This window comes from Podarcis bocagei, assembly GCF_964188305.1.
Source record: "Podarcis bocagei genome assembly, chromosome: 6".
Classification (NCBI taxonomy): Eukaryota; Metazoa; Chordata; class Lepidosauria; order Squamata; family Lacertidae; genus Podarcis; species Podarcis bocagei.
In genome coordinates this window covers 78,085,706-78,109,692 of record NC_138130.1, presented here as the reverse complement: position 1 = coordinate 78,109,692, position 23,987 = coordinate 78,085,706, and the positions used below count along the sequence as shown (strand labels likewise).

General features: G+C 42.5%; 1 protein-coding gene and 1 long non-coding RNA gene across 2 annotated transcripts in view; both read left to right on the top strand.

Annotated features, from left to right (window-relative positions):
* Positions 1-11,501, top strand: part of IGSF11 (immunoglobulin superfamily member 11) — a 187,756-nt gene extending 176,255 nt beyond the window's left edge. Inside the window, exons 4-7 of the mRNA XM_081197981.1 lie at positions 2,371-2,526; positions 4,818-4,940; positions 7,367-7,517; positions 8,648-11,501. Of these exons, the coding sequence (XP_081054107.1) occupies positions 2,371-2,526; positions 4,818-4,940; positions 7,367-7,517; positions 8,648-9,089 (872 nt within the window). The 3' untranslated portion in view covers positions 9,090-11,501. The remainder of the gene's footprint in view (positions 1-2,370; positions 2,527-4,817; positions 4,941-7,366; positions 7,518-8,647) is intronic.
* A 5,988-nt stretch (positions 11,502-17,489) lies between these two features.
* LOC308589980 lies at positions 17,490-18,698 on the top strand. Its single transcript, XR_014009592.1, has 2 exons — positions 17,490-17,553; positions 17,774-18,698. It is a non-coding gene; the product is annotated as an uncharacterized lncRNA (long non-coding RNA).
* The last annotated feature ends 5,289 nt before the right edge of the window (positions 18,699-23,987 follow it).

Sequence of the window (23,987 nt, the reverse complement as noted above, 5' to 3'; positions counted from 1 at the left end):
CAAAGATCCAAACCAGAGGGTGGAGGCAGGAGCACTGTCCAAAACAAGTGAGGTTGAATTCCAGGGAAGGCAGATCAGGGTCTGTGGAGTTAAGAGGCAGGCCAAAAATAAAGTTAGACAGGGGCCGTGGTTCAAGACAGCAATGAGGAGAAAGAGGAGAAGAAGTTGGTCAGAGACCTCACATTTCAGACAAGTAGCACAGACTGAGAATTGGGCTCTGAGCCTCAGATTTTAAAGAGCCTGGTGTGCTCAGATGGGTCCTTGGGTCTGCTTACTGGTGATTCATCCTACATGGGACTCTTGGAGGCCAATTTACCAGGCTGCAAACCCAATGAAGTAGAGTAGGGCCTTTCAGTCCATGGGCTGACAAACTGGAACGTGTCCAGAGGAGGGCAACCAAATTGGTCAAAGGCCTGGAAACGATGCCTTATGAGGAACGGCTAAGGGAGCTGGGCATGTTTAGCCTGGAGAAGAGGAGGTTAAGGGGTGATATGATAGCCATGTTCAAATATATAAAAGGATGTCACATAGAGGAGGGAGAAAGGTTGTTTTCTGCTGCTCCAGAGAAGCGGACACGGAGCAATGGATCCAAACTACAAGAAAGAAGATTCCACCTAAACATTAGGAAGAACTTCCTGACAGTAAGAGCTGTTCGACAGTGGAATTTGCTGCCAAGGAGTGTGGTGGAGTCTCCTTCTTTGGAGGTCTTTAAGCAGAGGCTTGACAACCATATGTCAGGAGTGCTCTGATGGTGTTTCCTGCTTGGCAGGGGGTTGGACTCGATGGCCCTTGTGGTCTCTTCCAACTCTATGATTCTATGATTCTATGATTCCTGGCCAACCAAGAAGAGTCAAGTGAGTGGGGCTAAAATGTCCCTGGGGCCTTAGGGATTTTTATTTTATTTTAATTTTTGCCTCAGTCAACTTTTACTTCCCTCACATAAACAGACAATTTATAAGGGTGGGGTACTCCCTTCATTAAACCTTTGTTTCCAATTAAAGGGGGAATTCAGTGCCATTGATAGAGGAGGAAGAAAGTAATTTGACTTATGGTGTATACTTCATAAATGTAAAATAATATGAGGTGGTAGATTTTATGTCTCTTTCAGATTTTTTTTTTTAAACATCCTTAAAGGTAAGCTAGCAGCCTTCAGACCACTACCTTGCATTACTGTATTACTTTAGGCCCCAACCTACAGAAAGGATTTCTCTTCTTAATCCTTTCAAAAACAGCATCCTGGAATCCACCAAACATTCAGATCAGTTCTACTATTTATCAACTTTCCCCCCAATATTTTGAAGTGTTTATGATATTACTACTACTACTACTACTACTACTACTACTTGACACCACAGGAGGAGAGGCTCACTGACCATTTCCACAATATTCCTTAGTGTATGCAGTTGAGCAAAACATGCTCATTCCAGTTTAAGTACTGACAGCAGTTGTAGTACTTGCTGTGTTAAATACAAGTGGGAGAAATGAGGGAATGGATGTGTCTGGTTCACTTTTATCATGTCCCTAATATTTAATTGAAAAAATTACTTGGTGTTTCCAAAGTTATCGTATCTTATTTTTCCCAACAGTTGTGTTATCTTTTTGCAAAAGGAATAACATGAAACCTCCTATCTTCATTCTGCTACCAGAATTGGCTTAAAGCAAAAAGTTTTAATGATATCTTTATTGTATAAGCTGGTGGGGAGCTGCAGATGTTGTTCTTCCCCCGTAGAGGACACTAATCGAAAATGGCCACAATTAAGTCAGCAGTTATGACTGAGCTGGCTCACTAGCTACAAAAGCCTTAGCAGGTGACCTCGCCTGTTGCTTCCCCTATTAGTCTTAAGCCATCTGTATCTTTTGTTTTCTCAGCCTGTCTTTTTGTTCTCTCTCTTTTTAAAAAAATCAAATCAAATCTACCCATACTCCATTATTCCAATCCTTAAGTTCATTTCTCCACATTTCTCTATCAGTTTGAACTCCCCCCCCCAAATAAAGTCCTCATGAAAATTAGCGTTTGTGTGCAAAGTCATCCTACCATAAACATTTTGATGCACTTTTGCATAATACACACATTTCCTAATACAATGGATTTTTGTATGTGATTTACCCTAAAATATGCATGTATATGCACTCTTCATTTTTGTACACATTACTTGGCTGGGGAACCACATTACAAAAGTCATACAGTTGCAAATTTTGAAGGATATTTTTTTTGGGAAAATGCAAAATCTGTAAGTTCACCTTCAGTTGTGAACTGAATTGAATTTCTCTCCCACTCCTCCTCCAGGGCCTAGAGTCCTTACTGGTCACACTTTTCTGTTGACGCAGCTCCTGACCTAACTGTTGCTCTGCAATCTTTTCTCCCTGCAGTTCCTCCATCTGCCCCAGTCTGCAGAATTCAGGGCTCTTTGAACATTGGCAGTGACATCACGCTGACGTGCAGTTCAGAAGAAGGCATCCCTCGGCCAACCTATTACTGGGAAAGACTGGACAGTGCCCCCAAGCTGCCCCCGACAGCCACACAAGGTGATCATTGCATCCCTCCACCCTACAACTGCATTTTCCAAGAGAGTTGGTCTAATTTTCCCTTCGCTTGTTCTGCTGGCACTAAGGTCACAACTTTATGTGGTCTATCCCAAACTGCTGACGGACAACCTGGGTTTCAGGGCAGGAAACACCAGATCTAAGAAGGTCACAGTGGGGAGAGGAGTGATAATGTTGCTGTGATAAGTGCAGAAACTCACTAAAAATAAGGAATAGGGAGAAAATACTCTGTCCAAAATAACGAAAGCAACCGAGCCTTTAGAGTACTGGGTGCCCTCTAGTGGAAATTCTAATCACAGTATTAAAAAAGCACACATACCTTAGAGCAGGGGTGGTCAACCTTTCTGCCCAACATGCCATAAATCCACTCCAGAGCATGAGGCAGTGCCACTGTAGGGTACACCAGTCTGCACAACTCCCGTTATTGTTGTGCAGTCTTGTCTCTACCCTGTTGAGCCTGGAAGTGCAGTGCAGAAGAGGCAGGCCTGAGTGCAGGTCTGATGCTGTGCCATAATAGTTGGCTTGCAGAACTGTGCTGCAGCTCAACCACCCTTACTTTAGAGATGCATGCTTCATGTCTATTAGGGATTTGAATTAACGAGCCAGCCCAATATTCACCTCTTGCATTCCTGCTGATGGTTCCACTCCAGTCTGTGAGTGAAGGCTAGTTCACAGATGCTAAAAAAAAGGGGGGTTTGCAAAGTGTGTGAGCATGTGGGTGAAGCAGCCATGGGATGATGCACAAACAACCATGTATTGATTGTGCACTTTGGTGGTGTGCTGAAATATTATCTTATATTGAAAAAATCATATAGTAAAGCAATCATTTAATTGGTATATTGTGTTGCCCCAATGCCACCTGCATTACAGTTTGCCAACTCATTATATCTTAGGGTTATATCCTAGGGCTGTGCTGAATGCTCATAGGTAAATATTTTTGTTGCAAAAGGTGAGCATTCATGAGCCTCCAGATATATTTCCTCAAATATTTAGCTGTGCTCATGCCTGTTTTCTGCTGTTCACTGCCTGTGTCAATAGGTCCTGGTGTAGATTTTATTTCTTTCTGGGAATAGTTATCCCAGACAATCAGGCTTCATGTAGCTATGGTGATAATATCAGAAGAACATGGGGTCACAAGATGTTATCACAAAGCCAATTCAAAGTGAGGGCAGTGTGTTTCCTTACATCACTCAGAGTGAGTAAAAACTTCCATCCTTTTTGTGCAAACACACCCTGAAAAAATGTCAAAAGGAGTGATGGGGTGGGGGTAAAAGTGGCCACAATCACACATACACAACCCCTTTTAGCCGATATGTTTCATATTATTTTGTTACATTGTTTTCATGTTTTTAATTGATTTATGTAATGTTTCACTGGTCCAGCTCACACATAACACTAAAGTACTAAGGCATGGTATAATGTTATAAGGATGAGTCACAGTGAGCCTCAGGATTCCACACAACCTCCACCTCTTCTCTTCTAGTATGGTCATAAACTTCCATTTCAGATTAGCCACAGCTCAGTTGTTTCATCAGAACCCTGAACTGCAGTTAATTTTAAGTATGGTTTGCAGAAACAAGCCAACTTCTTAAACTATGATTTGAAGTTGGTTTGTTTCCAGAAACCATATTTAAAATTAACCACGGTTTGTTTGTTTGTTTGTTTCGTTTAGATAACATGGCAAGTTGTAGCTAATCTAAAGCAGAAGCAAAAGTTTTCAAACTCCTTGTGGTGGTCACATCAGAAGGGAGGGCTGATTGTCAAGCCTGAGACTCACCCAGGATCGTTGTACTGAACTATGCTCTAGCACTACACCCAAATCAGCCCACTGTTTTACACTTTGTTTGGACCTCAAAATCAGATATGGTTCTTGATTAAGGATCTGAAAATGTTTTTTTTTTTCCTTCTGGAATGATAAAAAGCTGAGTAGTTGACAACTGCATTTGAGTTCCTTGTAAGAACAAGTGTTAGCTTGTTGATGGCCCTTGCTAGTTATCTTGCCTTATTCTCTTATCCTCAGCTTTCACATACATAAAAAAATAATCTTTAAGAAGAAAATGTCCACTGTAAGCTCCTTAAACCCTAATCTTGTCTGTTTCTGATGCTTTCATCTAAAGGTTATTTTCTAATTTATCTCTTAAGAGTCTTGCATAGAATTTACGATTTACTGGATTTGCCTTTTCAAGGCTGCATTGAAATGGCTGTCTTTCTCTCCACCCCCCACATACCACGTCTCTAATTTAATTTATGTTTTTTCCTTCCTTCCCATCTAGACCAAGTTCAGGGTACAGTCATTCTGCGCAATATTAGCACTGTGTCATCAGGACGTTACCAGTGTGTGGCTTCTAATGTCATCGGAAGCAGCACTTGTTCTCTTGAGGTTCAAGTGATTACACGTAAGTCAGTTTTAATGAGGGACTTGTCTTGCACAAGTCAGCCTCATGTCTCATTGCCTGTCAGAGGTTAAGTCACATGTTGGATGCAAGCAGGGTGCTCTTCTTACAGGAGCAGTATGTTGCCCCTCCCCACTTCCTCCCCATGCATTACACAGACATGGAGAAAGCAAAAGAATGAGTGTCGTCCTTCTGTTTTCCTAATCTCTGTGGTAATGTGAGAAATGAGCAGTCCTCAGTCTTGTTTGTAGTAAGATTTGTTTGTTTGTTTTTTTATAAAATATTTATTAAGATTTTACACAAAACATACAGAACATAAGGTTTTTTTTAAAAAAAAGTTAAAAATAATTAAACCAACTATTACACATACAAAAAAGAAAAAAGAACAACAGCTATCAAAAAAATTACCAAAAAAGAGACCTAAAAAACCGATAGTTGAAAAAATAAAGAAAAAGAGAAAAAAGAAAGAAAAATATCTTAAAAAGAAATAATCCATTTTTCAATATCTTTAAGTTCATTTGCTTATTTCCTTGACCTCCTCACACCTCCCCTTTTGTATTCCCGTTTACAAAGTCCTTTCAGCAAATCCTTACCCTCTTTCATTTATCTTTACTCTATAATCTTAACCTATTATAACTATATATTTTCATCCAAATAACTATCTATATTTACATATTCTTATTAGCCTTAATACCAAAACCACTTATTTTCAGTCCAACATCATTTTAACATTCATTAATTTTACAGTATTTCTGTAGATAATCTTTAAATTTCTTCCAGTCTTCTTCCACCATTTCTTCTCCCTGGTCTCGGATTCTGCCAGTCATTTCTGCCATTGTTTGTAGTAAGATTTGGAAGCCTCTCCCCAGGCTCACTTGCCCCATTATGAATGAAATCCTTGAACCCCATTTTTTATGTTGTTGAAGCGGTTAGCGGGAAAGCAGAAGCACATCTTCTAGTAATGCATGAAACTTCGCTGCATGTGTGGAAATTTGTAGTCTGGAATAAGAGATGCTAAACGTGTAAATACTTCATTTTTATTTATTTAACAGATTTATGCACCACTTCATAGCATTAAGCCATCAAAGTCTTGTACAGGATAAAAACAGGATAAAACATAGCAACATTATTTCAGCAAACTCTAAAAACAATAAAACCATCTTTACAAATTCCAAAAAACAACAAAAGGATTTCTACAGATATAAAAATGTTCTATAAGTGACTGTGTAACTTATATTAAGAAAGCCTTCTTAAATATAGATGTCTTCAGTAACACCTAAATCTTATGACAAAACTAAGGTGCTTGAGATGCAAATACTGGAAAAGGAAAGGAAATAGAATTTGCTCAGGGCAAAAGAAAATGGGTTGATCCTGCTGCTTGCTTCTTCTTTTTAAAGAGCATGTTTGGGAATGAAACCTGCTGCTTTGCACCAGGTATTTGGACCCATTCTAAAAATAACCAGAGGCCCCCACCACCACCACCACCCACTGTATTGAAAGTGCAGTGTTTTTTCACACTGCACTGGAAGCTCAGAGCCCATCTATCACTGGATATAATTTTCTTCACTTACGAGGGTGACTGCTGATAATTAGCCATGTAGAAGATACCCTGCAGATGCCCACTGCACCTTTACATGATGCCTTTGACAACTAATGGCAACTCCAGGTGGGTGTGGGTGCGCATTGGATGGGGCTGCAGCACAATGGGTAGACTCCCTCCCCTACACAATGGCCCCAGCCCAAATGGATGGAAAAGCCCCACAGCTGCCTTCAGCAAAAGAAAACTCAATCCAATCACAGTTCTCCTTTGTGAGAGCTAGTTTGGTTCTCAGAGATGTGGCCTCTGATATGCCTAAGGGCTCGTTCATTTTTTTTTTTAACCATCACCCTATCACTGACCTTCAGGTATGTGAAAAGTGCCCCGGCATGCTAGGCTTTCTTGGCTGTGTTTGTGAGCGAACAGAGCCATTTCATACCACCAAAACTAGAGCAGGAGGCACTCAGGAAGGTACATGCCCAGAGGCATCCAGTGGAGCAAGAATTTGGGACAATATCTGCCCACTACCACCACCAACAAATATTTGAGGAGCGCATGAGACAGCATCTGAAGATGTCTCTGAGCTGCACTTAGTTGCCACATTTCTGTGCTGTGAAACTCCAGAGCATTATTGGTTCTGGGGAAATGTTAACCCCTTGCTGCAGCAGAGGTCTTGTTTGAATGGGCTGCAGTGGGCTCCATCCTGAGAGTGCTTCTGCCCCACTTGTCTCTTGGGGTCCCACACTGGACAATAGCTTGTGATGGAGTGATAATTATAGGTGATACAAGAGATATCAAGCCAGGCTCTCCTGAAAACCTGCTGAGGCTTGGTTGAACTCGCTCCATACCTTTTCCCTACTCCGACTTCTCATGTATTCCATGTCCCACACAGCTCACCCCCGGAGCTTTGGCCTGATTGCTGGAGCTGCAGCTGCAGGGGTCTTGGTGCTCATCATCTGCATTGCCGTGGTGGCTGTGACACTCTTTTACTGGAAGAACAAACACAAGGAGGAAGAGGAGGAGGAAATTCCTAATGAGATAAGGTTTGACCTTTGACAAGATATTGCTCTGTCCCTTCCTTTCCCCCTGTCATCTTCTTCATTTATTACAAAAAGTTAAATACCACTTATGTAAAAAAAAAAAAAATCGTAGTGGTTTACAAAGAATTGTACATATAGCTACACAATAAAAAACCATACAAAAAGAGTTAAAATCAGAAATCAGCTAACTATTATGGAAATATATATTTTGAATTGCCTGCATAAGACTGTAAAAAATGGAAAAGTTTTTAGCAGGCATTTAAAAGTTGGCACATAAGGTGCCTGCAGAATCTCTGTTGGCAGAGATTTCCACAACACTGGGCTGATGACACAAAAGGCTCAGTTTCCTGTTGTCAAATGAGCTTGCCAACTAAGGGAATGACCAATGGCGCTCCAGCAGATGGTTTCAGTGATCAAGCTGGGATATAAGGGTTGAGGTGCCTGAGGTACCCTGGACCTAAGTTGTTGAGGGCTTTGTAAATGAATAGGGATCAAAGCAGTAATACCAGAGTTTTTGCCATAGTTTCTTTCCAGCTGAGCTGCAAGGAAGGTTCCTCCTACCTCTGTCAGAATAATATTTTAGTGTACACTAATTTCTTTCATGATTTTCTCATTACTAGTAGTGGCTTGACCACCCAGAGTCTTGGTACAGGCATAAAAGCCAGCTCCATCCATAATTTCTTCCTTAGGTGTTGCCAAGTGTTGACATGTGAACAAATACACCATTCCTGGTAATATAATAATTGATCAGTAGTGGGAGTCAAAGGCAAGTGCTTATGGGGTTCCCCACTTACGCCCCATTGATAAGGGGAAATGAAACCAAAAAGACTCCCAGAAGTGCGTGACCAGCATTGCTCAATTCTATAGTCGCTTGTCATTCATCATTGTACTCTGTTAGACCTCAAGCCCAACAGCCTGATGCTGAGATAGAGGCACAGAAACTTGGATTGTAAGACTTAAGGTGGAGATGTCAAAGTTGGGCACATCATTGGGCCAACATGGCATCATGGTGTGGGTTATTTGCTTTTCTCCTTGTGCTGCGCCAGTGCAAGGTGTTTTTGTTCCTGCCGGGGATGGGGGTGTTTAGAATGGAGGACAACTACAATGCTAACAGTGGTCTCTTGTTTTCCTAGGGAGGATGATCTGCCACCCAAATGCTCTTCATCCACAAAAGCATTCCATGGCGATGCTTCATCCTCGGAGAACGACACTCTCACATCATCCAACACCTACAACAGCCGGTACTGGAACGACCCCAAAGCAAACCATGCCACAGACTCCTTTGCTCGCCTCAACAACGATGCGCGCCAGCCCTTCACCCGCTCTGGAAGCACCAGCGCCCGCCCTGTCTATGCCAATGGAGGCCACCCAGCCCCCCCTCCACCCAAGACATTGGTGGTGACAACCAATACAGCCCCCTCCCCACAGGAGATGGCCAGAAGCAATGGCTCAGTGAGCCGCAAGCCAAGACCGCAGCACACACGCTCCTACGCCGTGAGCCAGGCAACGCTGGAAAGGATAGGTGCAGTGCCGGTCATGGTGCCGGCGCAGAGCCGAGCCGGCTCTTTGGTGTAGGAAGTGGCCATGGTTCTGAGGAAAACAAGAACCTGTTGCACCGAGTGGGGGTGAAGACCTGGCCAAAACAAGAGACCCTCCTCTTCCTCCCTGAAATGCGTTGAAGGGGAACATCAAGCCTCTCCTCTGTGTCTTTCCCCCACCCCAGTCACTCCCACTGGTGTGTGATGGTCCCCTCCCCTTGCTTCCCACAACCCTTTTTATGATCTCAGGGGTCTCCTCAGCTGTGGCTGGATGTGCCAAGGCCAAAGGGAGGGGCACACAAGGCGTCACAGGGGGACGATGCCACACTTGGTTTACTAAGATCTACCTAATGAGGCCCCCTCAAGGATGGCGAGTGAGGTGGGGTTCAGAGGGCCCCATAGTCAGCAGATGAGCCATTAGCAGGGAGGACTACTCAACAGCCTTATGGATGGCACATTGGCTGCTTGGCTCAAAACAGACGACGAAGCTGGGGGGGGGGAGTGTAAAGATGCTGGTCAAGCCAAGCTGGCCTCAGAGGGACACAGAGAGAGAGAGAATTACGAGACAAGGGAGGAGGGTCAGATTGGGAATTGGTTTGAGGGTTATATTTTATTCTTTAGTTTGTTCTTGCCACCCACTCCTGCTTTCTCCTTTTCCCAGACTGGATGTTTTCTTCCCCATCCACCCGGCCCCAACCTTGCACTAGTTTTTTGGATGCTTCCAGCAACCCCTTGTCACCTCCATGGAAACTGTTGTGAGTCAGTCCGGCATTGTTCCCCAACGAGCTGCTTGGCGCCAGAATGTGCTGCTGCTGCTGCTGCTGTTTCGCTGTTGTTGAGAGGAGGGATTCATGGGGGGGAGGCAGTAACGGTGCTGGTTGGAATGCTGAAGCCTCCATTGCTTATCGAGGGCTGTGCTGTGTTTTCCGGGCGTGTGGCTGGCATTTTGCAAAGAGCTGGGCTTCAGCGCCTTTGGCGTTTGCATGGCAGGGTCCGTCTCCTCCCCACCTACCCCATAAGGGCTGTTTGGGTCTGGCTTGCATGGCCAGTTGAACATTCACACATTTGAGGCTTCACATTTAACCTTCCTTTTCTTGGATCTTTGGGGCTTATTATAGTAAAGGGAGCAGGGAAAAAGAGAGAGAGAGACAGACAGACAGATAGAGTGTGGGAAAGCAGGGAGCAGCAGAAAGGAAGGCTCGTGGCAGTGCTGCCCCCCCTTTCCCTCCTTGTGGCATGACTGACTCTTACGTGGCACCTCACCGTGGCAGGTTGGCATGGGGCCCTGTTGCTTCCTTGCCCCTGCCTGTCCGCCCAACTTGACAGGTTTCACTCTTGCAATTTTCAGTAGCCTTAATTCAAACTGAGGATTTAGAAAAGAAAAAATAATAATAAGCAAACAAGGGTCTTTTCATGCCGTGGAGGAGACTTAGAGCTGGGGGGCCATTTCCTAATACCTCGAGGAGGCAGAGCCAAGGGACATGTCACTTGAGTCCCGCTGTCCACACCTGCCTCATTTGTATTGCTGACACGCTGATCTCCTTAACGGGAAAATGCTCCCCTTGGAAGCTCTTCTTACCAGGCTTTCCTTCTCTGCACTGACAAACGAGAGAGAGAAGGAGAGAGAGACATATTTCTGATCTCACCCCAGCACTATGAAAGGGGGTGGCTTGTTTCACAGCCTCCCTCCCACCTTCCAATATGCACTGGAAATGGGGTTTGCTAGAGGTCGGTCTCTTGCTACTCTTCTGCTTCCACTCGGCTCACCCAGACTTCATACTTTCCTTCCAAATGGGCACAGAGGCATCCTCTAGGAGAGCTCCCTGCCCAGGCCATATTTCCTTCTCTACCCACACACTATCCTTGCAGAGAGAGTCCTTCAGGTTGCACTGGGTTTGAAGCTTAGCTGAGATTCTGTGCCTTCTTTGCTTTAAAAAAGAAAAAAACAAACAAACCATGCTCTCCTTCTCCTCCTCCTCTCCTCTAAGCCCCTCTCCCCCATAACACATACGCAACTTGCTTCATTGACTTCCGAGCACACCAGGCAGACAGATGGGCTGCTGAATTTATACACATTTCCCAGGGAGCAGTCTCTCTTCTCATGTGCTCACTGCCGGTTTCTCCTTTCCAGACTTGGAGGTTGGGGGTGGGGGTTTTGGGGGGGAGGGGAGGGGTGGAAGAGTGGCTTTAAAAAAAACACAGCAATGCAAAAATAGAGGGCAGGGGTAAAATAATGCAGAGACACACATTCTCTCTGTTTTTATAACAACGAAAAATGTAGGACGTTTTCAAGGAATGCTGCCCACGGCAGCTCACACTCCAGTGCTCGGAAAGCCCTTCCCGGTTCTACCTTTCATGAGACTGTTCGCTCTCCTCTTTCTTTGTTCTTTCTAATTGTCTAAAAAAAGGGGAAAAATCAATAAAACTTTTATTCATATAAAAGGGGAAACGGTTGTCTGTGCATTTTGTTATTATTTCCTATGCTTCAGCACTAGGGATGGAAGATAATTTTGTTGTGTCTAGGCTAATATACAGATTGGAAATGTGGTCAACTTTTGGGTTTTGCACTTTTCCCAAATGTTGCAATGCAGTCCTCAGTTCCCAGAACATACCAAACTGCATTTTAAAAATGTGTATTCTGGGATGAAGTTTCTTCAGAAATGCATCCATTGAGATCAGGGCTTTGCTGTTGCCAGCAGCAAAGGTTGACTCCATGGAGTTGCTGGACAAACAGCCTGGTCTGCTGAAGGCAGCTTCTTGTGTTCCTATTCTTCAAATGAGAGCCTTGTGGAGGAATCTCAATGTACCATCAGGGTCAGCCTTGGAGAACCAGGCATCCATTGCCCATCATCATTCTCACATTGGGCAGAGCACCCAAGTTGGTCGAGGGCAGCATGAAAGAATCCCAGGGTTGTACACCTGGCCCCATCCAAGTTAAGAGAGTCTGCTAAGGGTGCTTTGACCAGGAGCTGGTAAACATCCTCAGGATTGTTTAGGATCCGGCTGGTCGTCTGTACTTCAACTGTTTTCTTTATTGACATGCCTCAAAGATGTATAAGAACAAGAATAGCCCTGCTAGACCAGGCAGTGGCCCATCTACTCCAGCATCCTGTTATCACAGTGGCCAACCAGATGCCTGTGGGAAACCTGCAAGCGACACCTGACCACAAAAGCCCTCCCCTCCTGTAGTTGCCAGCAACACATACTGTATACCTTGCCTGTGCAACAAATGATCATCAAGATTGCTTGGAAGAGATCAAACCAATGCATGGAAATATACCAGGCAATGAAGACAACTAAAAGCAGCAGCAGAACAGCGTGGCAAATGGCACAATTACTCTCTGCTAACAACAAAACCACTTCTGCTTGGTTCCTAAAAGCAAGCAAAGCTAGGCAAATACGTCTTGAGATGAAGAGCAATTATTGAATTCTAATGAACAGTTGATCTATACCATACATCATCAGACCATTGTTTGGGAGAATGCTGGATTATGGTGCCCAGACTGTTACGACGCCAAAATGTAGTTCTTCTTTTTTTTTTTTTTTAAAAAAAAAGATATTTATTGAGAATTTAAAATTACAAAGAGGGAAAAAAAGAAAAAGGAAAGAAGATAGACAAAAAAAAGGAATTCAACAATACAAGTCAATAAAAAGAAAAAGGGAAAAAACAAAACACAAAATACATCAAAAACAGACAAAAAATTTAAAAACCAAATCCAATATTCCCAAATCTTTATCTTTCATTAACTTGTTTCATCGACCTCCTCACACCTCCCTTTTTTGTATTCTAGTTATTAATTATCTCAGCAAATCCTTTCCATCTTTCACTATATTCTGTCATTAAATTACCTTAATTTATTTTAACCTTATCTTACCATAAAAAGCCCTAAAGCTTAAAACTTAAAACTTATTTATACATAATTCCTTTTAGCATTTCTACTAAAGCCAAATAGTTTCATTCCAACATTTTTTCCAACACTCATTAATTTTACAAAAATTCTCTAAATGAATTTTTTAAATTTTCTTCTGATCTTCATCCATCGTCTCTTCTTCCTGATCTCGGGTTTTGTCAGTCCTTTCTATCCCTTCCATCTAGTTCATCAACCTGGTGACCTTCTATCCGAGGCTCTTAAGTCTTTTCCATGTCCCTTGTGGAGGTCTTCTTCATATTTATACCTGCACTTTGCTTTGTCTTCTGCTGATTTTATTCTTAATTTCCTTCCTTTCTCACTGAGGGGAGGCACAAAAGGTGCTAGCCAAATCCCACGTCCACAGGCTTCTCCCGCCTGTGGTTTTTAGTGGGTCTCCGCCTCGCCATGGCGGTCCAGACCCTAGTTTCACGAAGCGGATTCCTCCCGGTCAGAGGAAATCCGCCATTGCCGGAGGCGCTAACCTGGAAGTCTCCAAAATGTAGTTCTTGATTCTCTCCTCTACCCCAAAGCTGAACCTCGAAGCTTCAGAAGAATGAGCATTTGTTATTATGTCTTGCATATAATATTTTGCAAAGCACCTGCAAGTTTTGGTCACTCCTTGGAAAGACATCTCCACTCTGCCAATACGTATATTTGTTTTTGTTTTTTTTAAATGATATTTATTGAAAGTTTAAGATTACAGAAAAAAGTAAGAAAAAGAGAGACAAAAGAGATTAAACAATACAAATCAATACATATTAAAAAAGAACAGAGCACACAATACCTCAAAGCAAAAACAAAAACAGTTAAAAACACATCCAATATTTCCTCAGCAAATCCTTTCCATCTTTCACTATTTTCTGTCATTTAATTGTCTTAATTTATTTTAACCTTATCTTACCATAAAAAACCCTACAACTTATTTATACATAACTCCTTATAACATTTCTACTAAAGCCGTGTAGATTCATTCCAACATTTTTCTAACACTCATTAATTTTACAATATTTCTCTAAATAAATTTTTAAACTTTCTTCCAATCTTCATCCACCGTCTCTTCTCCCTGGTCTCGGGTTCTGTCAGTCCTTTCTATCCATTCCATATAGTCCATCAACCCGGTGATCTTCTGTCCGAGGCTCTTAACTTTTTCCATGTCCCTTCTGCAGATCTTCTTCATATTTATACCTGCACTTTACTTTGTCTTCTGCTGATCTTGTTCTTATTTTCCTTCCTTTAGCACTGAGGAGTAGATCTCGGGGAGACTCCAACCTAACAATGTCTTTATCCCTTCTCGACAGGTCAGCCCATTCTCCATAGTCAGAACTAAAATCCAAAGAATATTTCAAAGCATGCTTCAAAATCCCTCCAAAGTTAAAGGCCCCCACCACTCCAATCTCCCCCTGGCCCAAAACCAGATCCCAAAAGCCAGAACATCCCTGCATAAGGGGATCTATCCAACTTTCCTTCTCCAATCCAAGCGGGACTCCATCTCTCCAAATCTGGCTTTCTCCAGATTCGGTCATCAAAAACAACAGCTTATGTTCATACAAGGCCAAGGCTCTCTCCACTTGTATTACTTGAGGTTCAACAACAACCTCCTCCTTTATCTTCTCCACAGCTTGCCATGTCAAAACAGATTCCTGGGTCGGTTCCTCAGTAGTTTCTGTATAAGTATTCACTTTTTGTCCCAAATCAGTCATTTTTTTGTCCAAAATTATCAATTTTAGTAATCATCACATCCGTCTTCTCATGAAGCTGTTCCAATAAAGCACTTGTCTTGCAAAAAGCAATCACTAAGGCTTCTTCTGTCCACATTCTTGTCCAAGGTCAATGTCTAATTCTCACGGTCTTTAATCTCTGCAGCTGGAGAATTCCCCAGCTCCACTCCTGCAACAGTTTCAAAAGCACCCTCTAGGGGAAACAATTTCTATTTGTATCCATCCTTTTAAAAGCAGGTCCAGCAACAAAGTTATTTTCGATTTTCAGATATTTTGCTCCTTTTAAGTGCAAAAGGAAACATTGGAATCAATATGTTTCTCTTATTTAACTATCTGTCAACATACGTTTTATTCACAGTCAATGAACTTTCCCAAAACGTCGGGTCTTCCTGGCAGCCCGTTCCCAGGTTCAAAACGGTGGTAATTTATCTTTCTTCACTCTCTCTCCTGCAGGCTTAAACGATCTAAAATTTCCCCCCTCTTCTCCTGCTTCCAAGGGGGGTTTAGTAATTTTAGCCGATGGAGATTTAATCCTTTACAAAAGACTTTCCAGACTTTAGCTTGCAATGTCTTTGCTTCAATCTATTTACAAAAGCGGAAGGCGGACTTCCTGTTTGGAACCTTCCCGCTTCGGTGCCAGATTAAGATGTTTAATAGTCCAATTGTCCACAGGAAAAAGTTAGTGCTCTCTGACAACAGCAATGCAGCTTCACTCCGTGAAAAGAGCAGTCGATTCGAAGCACCGCGCCGCTCACCCCACGTCACTCCGGATCCCCGAAACTGGATTTCCCCGTGAGTAGGGGAGGCGCAAAAGATGCCAGCCGAATCCCACGTCCACAGGCTTCTCCTGCCTGTGGTTTTTAATGGGTCTCCGCCTCGCCATGGCGGTCCAGACCCTGATTTCCACAAAGCGGATTCCTCCCGATCAGAGGAAATCTGCCATTGCCGGAGGAGCTAACCCGGATATTTGTTTTCTGAATATGCAGGGAGATGTTGCTGTAGATGAACTAATAATACTCTGCAGAACAGGCCCTATGTGCCACTCAGCACATCCAAATATGGTGGTGATGTTAATGTTTCTTACTTGCTCTTTTATTAAAGTGTTCCCAGTGACGCACAACATAGGACAATAACATTGCAATCAAAACAATGCAAAATCAAGCAATCAATACAGCCTGTGCCAGATTAAAAACTTCTTCGGAAATCTGGTTCAGTTCCAAGTCCCTGCACACCCACAGCAGATGCTGACACAGACATGATAGGAGAGTATATAGACCAAATATTTTATGAATGTGGCAGTTTAGCTTTAGCAAGCTTTCCTTCAAAATTTCCACTGAGCATGTGCTTCTTAAGGGTCCCAACTGGTCCTTTACAGCTGCATTGTTACCAGTCCTGCATCTGACACCACACAGGATGTCAGGCGTAAGTTAGTTGGGTGTAACTTAGGGAAAACAGTGTTGTGAGCTAAATTAGGACTCTTGATTTGGCCTGTGGGCCAGAGACTCCACACTGCTGATCTAATTCCTTCACAAGTCCTGTTTTCTCACACAAATTAATGGAAAGGGAATAACTCCCAGGAATTGATGTCAATGGGTTGCCATCCCCCAGACAGGGAACATAGCATTCCTTGTTACTGTCCTGCAGACCCTTTGGTACCCAGTGGGGCAGTTCCATCCTTCTGGGCCCTAATTATATGCACACAGATGCCTTTAACTATTAATGTCCAGAATGGGGTGGGGGTGGGGAGAAACAGAGAAGGAAAACCAAACTTTCCTTTAAGCAGTATCTGTATGGGACAGGGTTGTGGAACGTGTGGTGCTTCAAGTGTTGATTTGCTTTATACAAGGGGAAGGGGGGGAGAGATTCTTAGGGATTCAGTGCTCAAAAATGTGTGCCAGATTGGGGAACGTCAAACCTCAGCCCTCTCAGCCTGGCCCTTAAGATTCTCCCCAGTAGAACACATCCAGGGGTGCCAACTTGGATAAAATAGGGGGGCAGGTAAGCCCCACCCTGCATCACTGATCACAAGACATGGTGCACCCACACCATTTGAATAGCCATGCCCATCAACCCTGGGAGGCCGACCCCCTCAAATATGCTGTGAATGGAATCACTAAAGAGCCCTGAAAAATCAGCTACCTTGAATTACCGTATTTTTCACTCTATAACACGCACCCGAGCATAACACGCACGTAGTTTTTAGAGGAGGAAAATCCGTAGGCATGCCACCCGTAGGCATTCCCTCCATAATACGCACAGACATTTCCCCTTACTTTTTAGGAGGAAAAAAGTGAGTGTTATGGTGCAAAAAATACGGTATTTTATCACGGAATACTGTCATAAGGATAGAAGTTTATGCTGAGTGGGGAATTTTCTAGTATCTTGGATATTTATTTATCTGATTTATCTGTGAAGCCTGACTCTGTGTCCTGCGTCTTGGTTAGCTGCATCCAATCTAAAATATGAGGTTATGTCTATACATGAAAAGTCAAGCTTGTACTGAATGTCTAAATAATCACATGCATACACCACTCAAGCCAGCTCCAATTCAGAGGAAGGGAGGGAGAGAATGTGTTGGCCAGGTTTTAATCTATCTTTGGGCTGGGCTGGGAGGGGGTGGAATACAAATAGCATCAAGGAGAGATTAGATGAGGTTTGTTCTGAGGGCTTGTAGAGGATTCTTCTAGTGCTCAACGCTGTTAGGGTCATCTTGTGGATTTGGACTTAGCAAATCATGCTTACAAAGGGGGGAAAGTGGTGTTTACATGCAGCTTCCTGCTACTAACTGCATTGTGGAAGAGCTAAAAAAAAAAAAGCAGTTTGCTGAAATCCCGTTTGGCAAAGATGAGGGCAGAATTACAAGCTCTTAATTGTATTTCAGTACAGTGGTACCTTGGGTTACATATGCTTCAGATTGCAGACTCCACTAACCCAGAAATAGTGCTTCAGGTTAAGAACTTTGCTTCAGGATGAGAACAGAAATCGTGCTCTGGCGGTGCGGCGGCAGCAGGAGGCCCCATTAGCTAAAGTGGTGCTTCAGGTTAAGAACAATTTCAGGTTAAGAACGGAACTAATTAAGTACTTAACCTGAGGTACCACTGTAATAGTTGGACACGGGGTATAACATTTAGAATGAGACACTTCCTGACCCCAATAGCTATGTAAAGAAATGTTATAAATCCAGTGATTGGGGAAGAAAAAAGATTTCAAGATCACATGATTCAGTTTTCAGCATTGGGAAGCAGGCAGGCTTGGATTGGTTTGAATATAGTTTACACCTGTTTAGCTTTCCAAGTCATGTCCTCTTCTAGGCTACTGGGTGGCATGAGAATGGCTTAACATCCCCGTCCCACCCCACCCACCGAAGCCAGCCAAGTCCACCAGCACCCCAGGTCACTTGCCAGTGACTCTATTTTGTTCTTCTCCAATCTGCTGCTTAACTTATTTGCTTAAGTTATATGAAGCTAATTGCTATTTGGGCATCTTTGTTGCAAATCTGATGGGATTCATTCCATTTTCTATTTTAGTTTCCCAGCCCTAAACAAAACGTTGTCACAGGAAAGCCATTGCTTATATGGAACATTGTCAACTTACGTGTCTGCTTTCATAGCCCATTCATTGGTTTTTCGATTGTTCAATATAATACTGGCTCTGCATTTTACTTCACTCATGCAACGTAGTCTTGAAGCAGAATTAACACATAGCGATCCCAGTTCACTGGGACTTTGCTTGCTGTTCTGCGCCATGGAACTGGCAGTGTTGAAGCTGCACAGCCACCAGATATTGTACAATATGTTTCATGTCTATTTTGCCTTGGCAAAAATAGTACTAGGACAGAATTTGGCGAGTTTACAGAAAATATATTACAAGAATTCAAACTTCTCGACTATAGATATCGTGTGTGTGTAGCAACATTGTGTGGGTGGCAGATTCATTGAAAACAACAGCTTTCTGTATGCATATCAGAATTTTATAAGCAGGATTCAAATGTATTGGAATAAAACTATTCAACACAAATTCCATTTCTTATTTGTGCCAGAGTGAGGCAGAGTGAATTAGCTGCCTCAAAGAGCAAAGCTGCAGGAAAGAAACTTGACAGATCTTTGTGTGCCACATAACCTGCACTTGAACTAGCCTCCTCAGATGCTCTGAAGGACACTATCCCATTACCAGGGTTTGAAATCAAGGTTGCTTCCAGATGGGACATGGGTGGCGCTATGGTCTAAACCACTGAGCCTAGGGCTTGCTGATCAGAAGGTCGGTGGTTCGAAACCCCGTGTCGAGGTGAGCTAACATTGTTTGGTCCCAGCTCCTGCCCACCTAGCAGTTCTAAAGCACGTCAAAGTGCAAGTAGATAAATAGGTACCGCTCCGGCGGGAAGGTAAACGGCATTTCCGTGTGCTGCTCTGGTTTCACCAGAAGCGATTTGGTCATGCTGGCTACATGACCCGGAAGCAGTCTGCGGACAAACGCCAGCTCCCTCGGCCTATAGAGCGAGATGAGCGCCACAACCCCAGAGTCGTCCATGACTGGACCTAACAGTCAGGGGTACCTTTATTTTTGCTTCCAGATAATCTGATTTGTTTGCATGCAGTTTGTTGGGACATCCACTATGAAGCATTGATCCTGATTTGTTTGCTGGGACATTGTTCCTAGCAATTGTTCTCCCACACTTTCCCGTCACTTCAGTTACCGTATTTTTCGCTCTATAACACGCACCCAACCATAACACGCACATAGTTTTTAGAGGAGGAAAATCCGTAGGCATGCCACCTGTAGGCATTTCCTCCATAACACGCACAGACATTTCCCCTTACTTTCTAGAAGGAAAAAAGTGAGTGTTATGGTGCAAAAAATACGGTACCACAAAATATCCAGTGGTTTTTGGAAGCGGTTTGTTGCATAAGCGGGCCAAACCCACTTTAATTTCCCGGTATGTAATTGAATCCCACTGTCAAATTAGTAACAGTCTGGAACCAGCCAGAATAGTTGGTGGTTGTACACAGAACTGGGACCTTAATTAGCATGTGTGACTTACCACATACAGGGGGTGGAGGAGGGACTAGCATTATATGGTCCTTTGATTCCACTTCTTGAGAACTATTGGTGGGTATTCAAATACACCTGGCATTAATTTATTTAGATACATATGTACCTTTCAGGACTAAGAGCATTTACTAGTCTAAAAACCAGACTAAAAGCAGACTTAAACCTCCATACACCAAACTCTCCTTCCAAGCACAGAATAGGTTTGCATGGGTGTATTTGCAAGTGCATGACCAGATGCTTTTGTGTGCAGATGTAAAGAAGCAGATGAACCTACATCTAACGTTTGCTTAAGAGGTTTCTGTTTAGAGCTAATAATCTCCAACCTGCAAACAGACATCATTTGTTTTTCTTGGTTACCTGTTGCAATGCTGTAGTCCTGATGAATGCACCCTTTCTCTGCAAATTGCCCATATTCAGCATGACTGTGCATGTTTGTCTGAGGCAGGCGGGCTTCCTTTGATTAATAGGAAGGTTTGTGAGTGTTGGAAGCACATGGTGCTGTTGAGGATTATGCTGTCTTCTGGATTTGGGTCACAAATTCAGTTTATTCCACAGCTCTGGGCTGACATCTGCTGGGAGAACTCCGCACTGTATCAACTGAATATTGGCAGATATGTCCGCACTGCAACCTTTGTTAGGTTAAATTGGAGAAGCAATAAACTAGTTATATCTTGGATAACCTGTACAATGCTATGAAGCAGAGTGTGTAGACAGTGGTGTTTAACATCAGTCAGTATGCATTGCCAGTGTCACACCCACAACCATGATAGAGGAACAATAATCAATGAAAGATACAATTTTTACAGACAGACCTGTGCTGCATTAATAACTTGAATGCAGCTTTCCCTTTGATGATGCTCAGGATCTGATATGGATGTGATTATATATATATATATCATAAAAGGTTCATTAAGTTAAAACGTTGCTTGAAAAGGTGTGGCACATCTACAACCACATGGTGACTGACAGTTAACAAGAATGTAGAAAACATATGTTACATTTTCTAAGTAAGCAAAATTGCAAATACTCCTTGCACTTGCTCAACCTGAGACAAGTGTTGTGAAAACCATCCTAGGGGTGGTACTCAGTGCTAGTCATAGAATCATAGTCCTACTCACAACAGACCCATTTAAGCTAATGGCCACGGCTACCTTCGGTTCATTAATCACAGTGTGTTCAGTTCATGAATGAATGAATTTACTTTATTACGGTCGCAGACCAGGATAAACAGAGCATCTAAATAAATAACATTACAGTATGAATCTAAGTGGATAATTATTAAATAAATGAGAGCAAGAACCAAACGTGTTAAAACATATACATAGAATACTTCATTAAGCATAAATAATGGATGAGTAAAAACTGATAAGAAAATTTAAAAGAGACCAGTTAAACAGCTATATGGGGTGAAGCTTCAGAGGTGCGGATCTAACAATATGGGCCTTCAATTTAGGACTGAATTGTAGCATATACCATCCTTTGACGAATATCGATCATGGTGGCGCAAAATCTGGCGACTGAATATGTAACTTCTGGGCTTTCATCCTGTAGTAATAGGAAGATGTGTTCAGTTCATTAATTACAGTGGGTCCAGTTTCAGAAGGCTAAAATCACCACCATGGCCCCGTAGCTTCACCACTGAACTTGTCATGTATTGCCTAGAATATTCATTATATTATCACCCATTTGTATAATAGAACTTCAGGAATTATCAGTGATGTTTAGACAGCACTCTATAAAATCTATGTAAGTCCAACAGTACCCAGTCCATGTGACTGTCAGAAACCCCTACTCCTATTAATAGGAGAGGAGGGGTGGCTAAAATTGGCATAGCAATCAAGGGTAGAGAACCTGTGGTCCTTCAGGCTGGACTGCAGCTCCCATCTTCCCCGACCATTGGCTATGCTGGATTGGGCTGATGGGAGCTGGAGTCCAACAGTACCAACCAAGGGGAAACATGGTGCCCACCCCTGCTAAAAAAAGGAAAACCCTGCCTACATTTTTATCTCAGCTTGATCATTTAAGCTCAGAAAAAGTGCAGCAAAATTACTTTCGGAGCTCAGGGGCTCCCCAACTCAGGGGAAAAATTGTATCTTTCATTGATTATTGTTCCTCTATCATGGTTGTGGGTGTGACACTGGCAATGCATACTGACTGATGTTAAACACCACTGTCTACACACTCTGCTTCATAGCATTGTACAGGTTATCCAAGATATAACTAGTTTATTGCTTCTCCAATTTAACCTAACAAAGGTAGGTACAGTAATAGAAAAATAAATGAATCACCCTTTAGGGGATTTTTGCACAGCAATGTTCACTGTCTAGGAACTGAACAGAAAGCAGAGACAATGTTCAGATAGCACCTGAAAACACATAAATAATGGAATGATGATGATAGTGATGATGATGATATAGTGAAAATTAAACCCAACTAGATAGATTTGGCTGGTCATCACCTAGCTTTTTAAAAGCTGAACTAAATAAACCACCATCACTTGCTAAATCAGTACATATTTTGCACAGAATATAGAACCAACAGTTCCAAAACACAACTGTAATGTTGTTGGTCTCGGTAATGAGATTTGCTTTTTACGAGATATCCAAGAAGCATTTTGCCTGGGGGTGGGGGGTGGGAGATTATAATTGCCAGCACGGTCTTCAAGGCATCAACCCTCTTTTGCCAGTTTAGTGTCATCTCAGTGCTATGATTTCAGCACCATGGAAAGTTCCTTGAAGCCCTATCAAAGCATGCTGAATACATCTGCTGAAATATATTGAAGAAGCACTTACATGTGTTGCCAGTGGAGTCCGGGAAGGGGAAAGATGGCATATTCTGCATGTAGAATTCTGGCTACACTACTGCTGAGCACTCTTCTAGACCTAAACTCTGTGGCCATGTCCCATTATCTCTTAAAAAATAAGTGGCTAGGAAGTTTAAGTAATAAAGATAATCCCAAGAAACTCTGGATTACAAAGAAAACCAAACAGAGTTGACAGAAAACTACTGGACAAACTGAAAGCCAGGATTGTACCTCTTTGCTCCTACTGCAATGCTTATTCTGCCACAGCCGTTGAGGAAATGCATTCCCATCCTATGTGAATGAAACTATTGCTATCCTAATGTTAGAAACATAACCCTTATTTTTTAAAATGACAACAACCCAAAAAAACGCAACTTGTATTGATGGGCCAGTGATTGTACTTAGTGAAAACAGTTCAGACATCTGGTGGATATAAGAAATTCGGATGATCTTTAATTTTGGATGACTGACTGAATAAATTAACATGGAATAAATTCATTCCTTTTGAGTTTGCTTTTATACTCCCTAATATGGATTACAATATGCACATGGGACACTCTGGAGTATATTCTAAAAAGTTGGAGGAGTATGGATTAGTGAACTCTTAGCTCTTTGCTATGATCCTTCTGTCCTCAAAATCTGAATAGTCCAGGAATGATTAGAAACAGCCTCTTCATAACTCTTTCAGTAATGAATATGGCAGCATTCTATTTTATTTAGCCAGTTTTTATCATTCTTGACTATATTCTGATGTTCTCTTAACATTTATTTTAATGATTCTTCATAACTTGAATTTCTTTGGAGAGGCCGTGGAGAACCTTGCCTCTTCTCATTTTATACACATTTAATATTTTTATAAGATTAGGGCTGGTCACTCAATTTGTTGTTTTCTTTAAAGCAGGTGTTTTAATTGCTCGGCATTTAGTCAATTGGGCAATCACATTTCCATGAATTTGCATATATGTCAACAATGGGAAGAAGAACACATTGGGAGATACTGGAGAATTTCTTAGGTTCCTAGTTGCCGTCTGTAGCTTTTGCTAGCACTCCTATTAAAAACAATATCCGTGCTCTGATTAAGCAGGGCACCTTTTTAATCAATGAAAAGTTTCTAATCAACCAACTGATTAATCAGTCAAAGGTTGCAGCTCTAGAAAGAGGGCATTTGCAAAGATGCAATGGCCTTGGGTGGCTTCTCCATCGGAAGGAGGAGAAGGGGCTGTCAAGAATATTCAGCCAACAATGAGCACCGTTGACTGAATGCTTGGGGATGTGGTCTGGGACAAACACAGCCCTACCCAAAGAAGCCTCAGAAACGGAGTTCTGGCAGGAAAGTGATGCTCATCATCACATGCTGTTCATGCTGAGGATAAAGCTTAAGATGTCGGCGAGGGAGATGTTGCTCAAGCACCCTTGAAGATTTTGTATGTGTTCATCCCAAACGCAAGCAAATC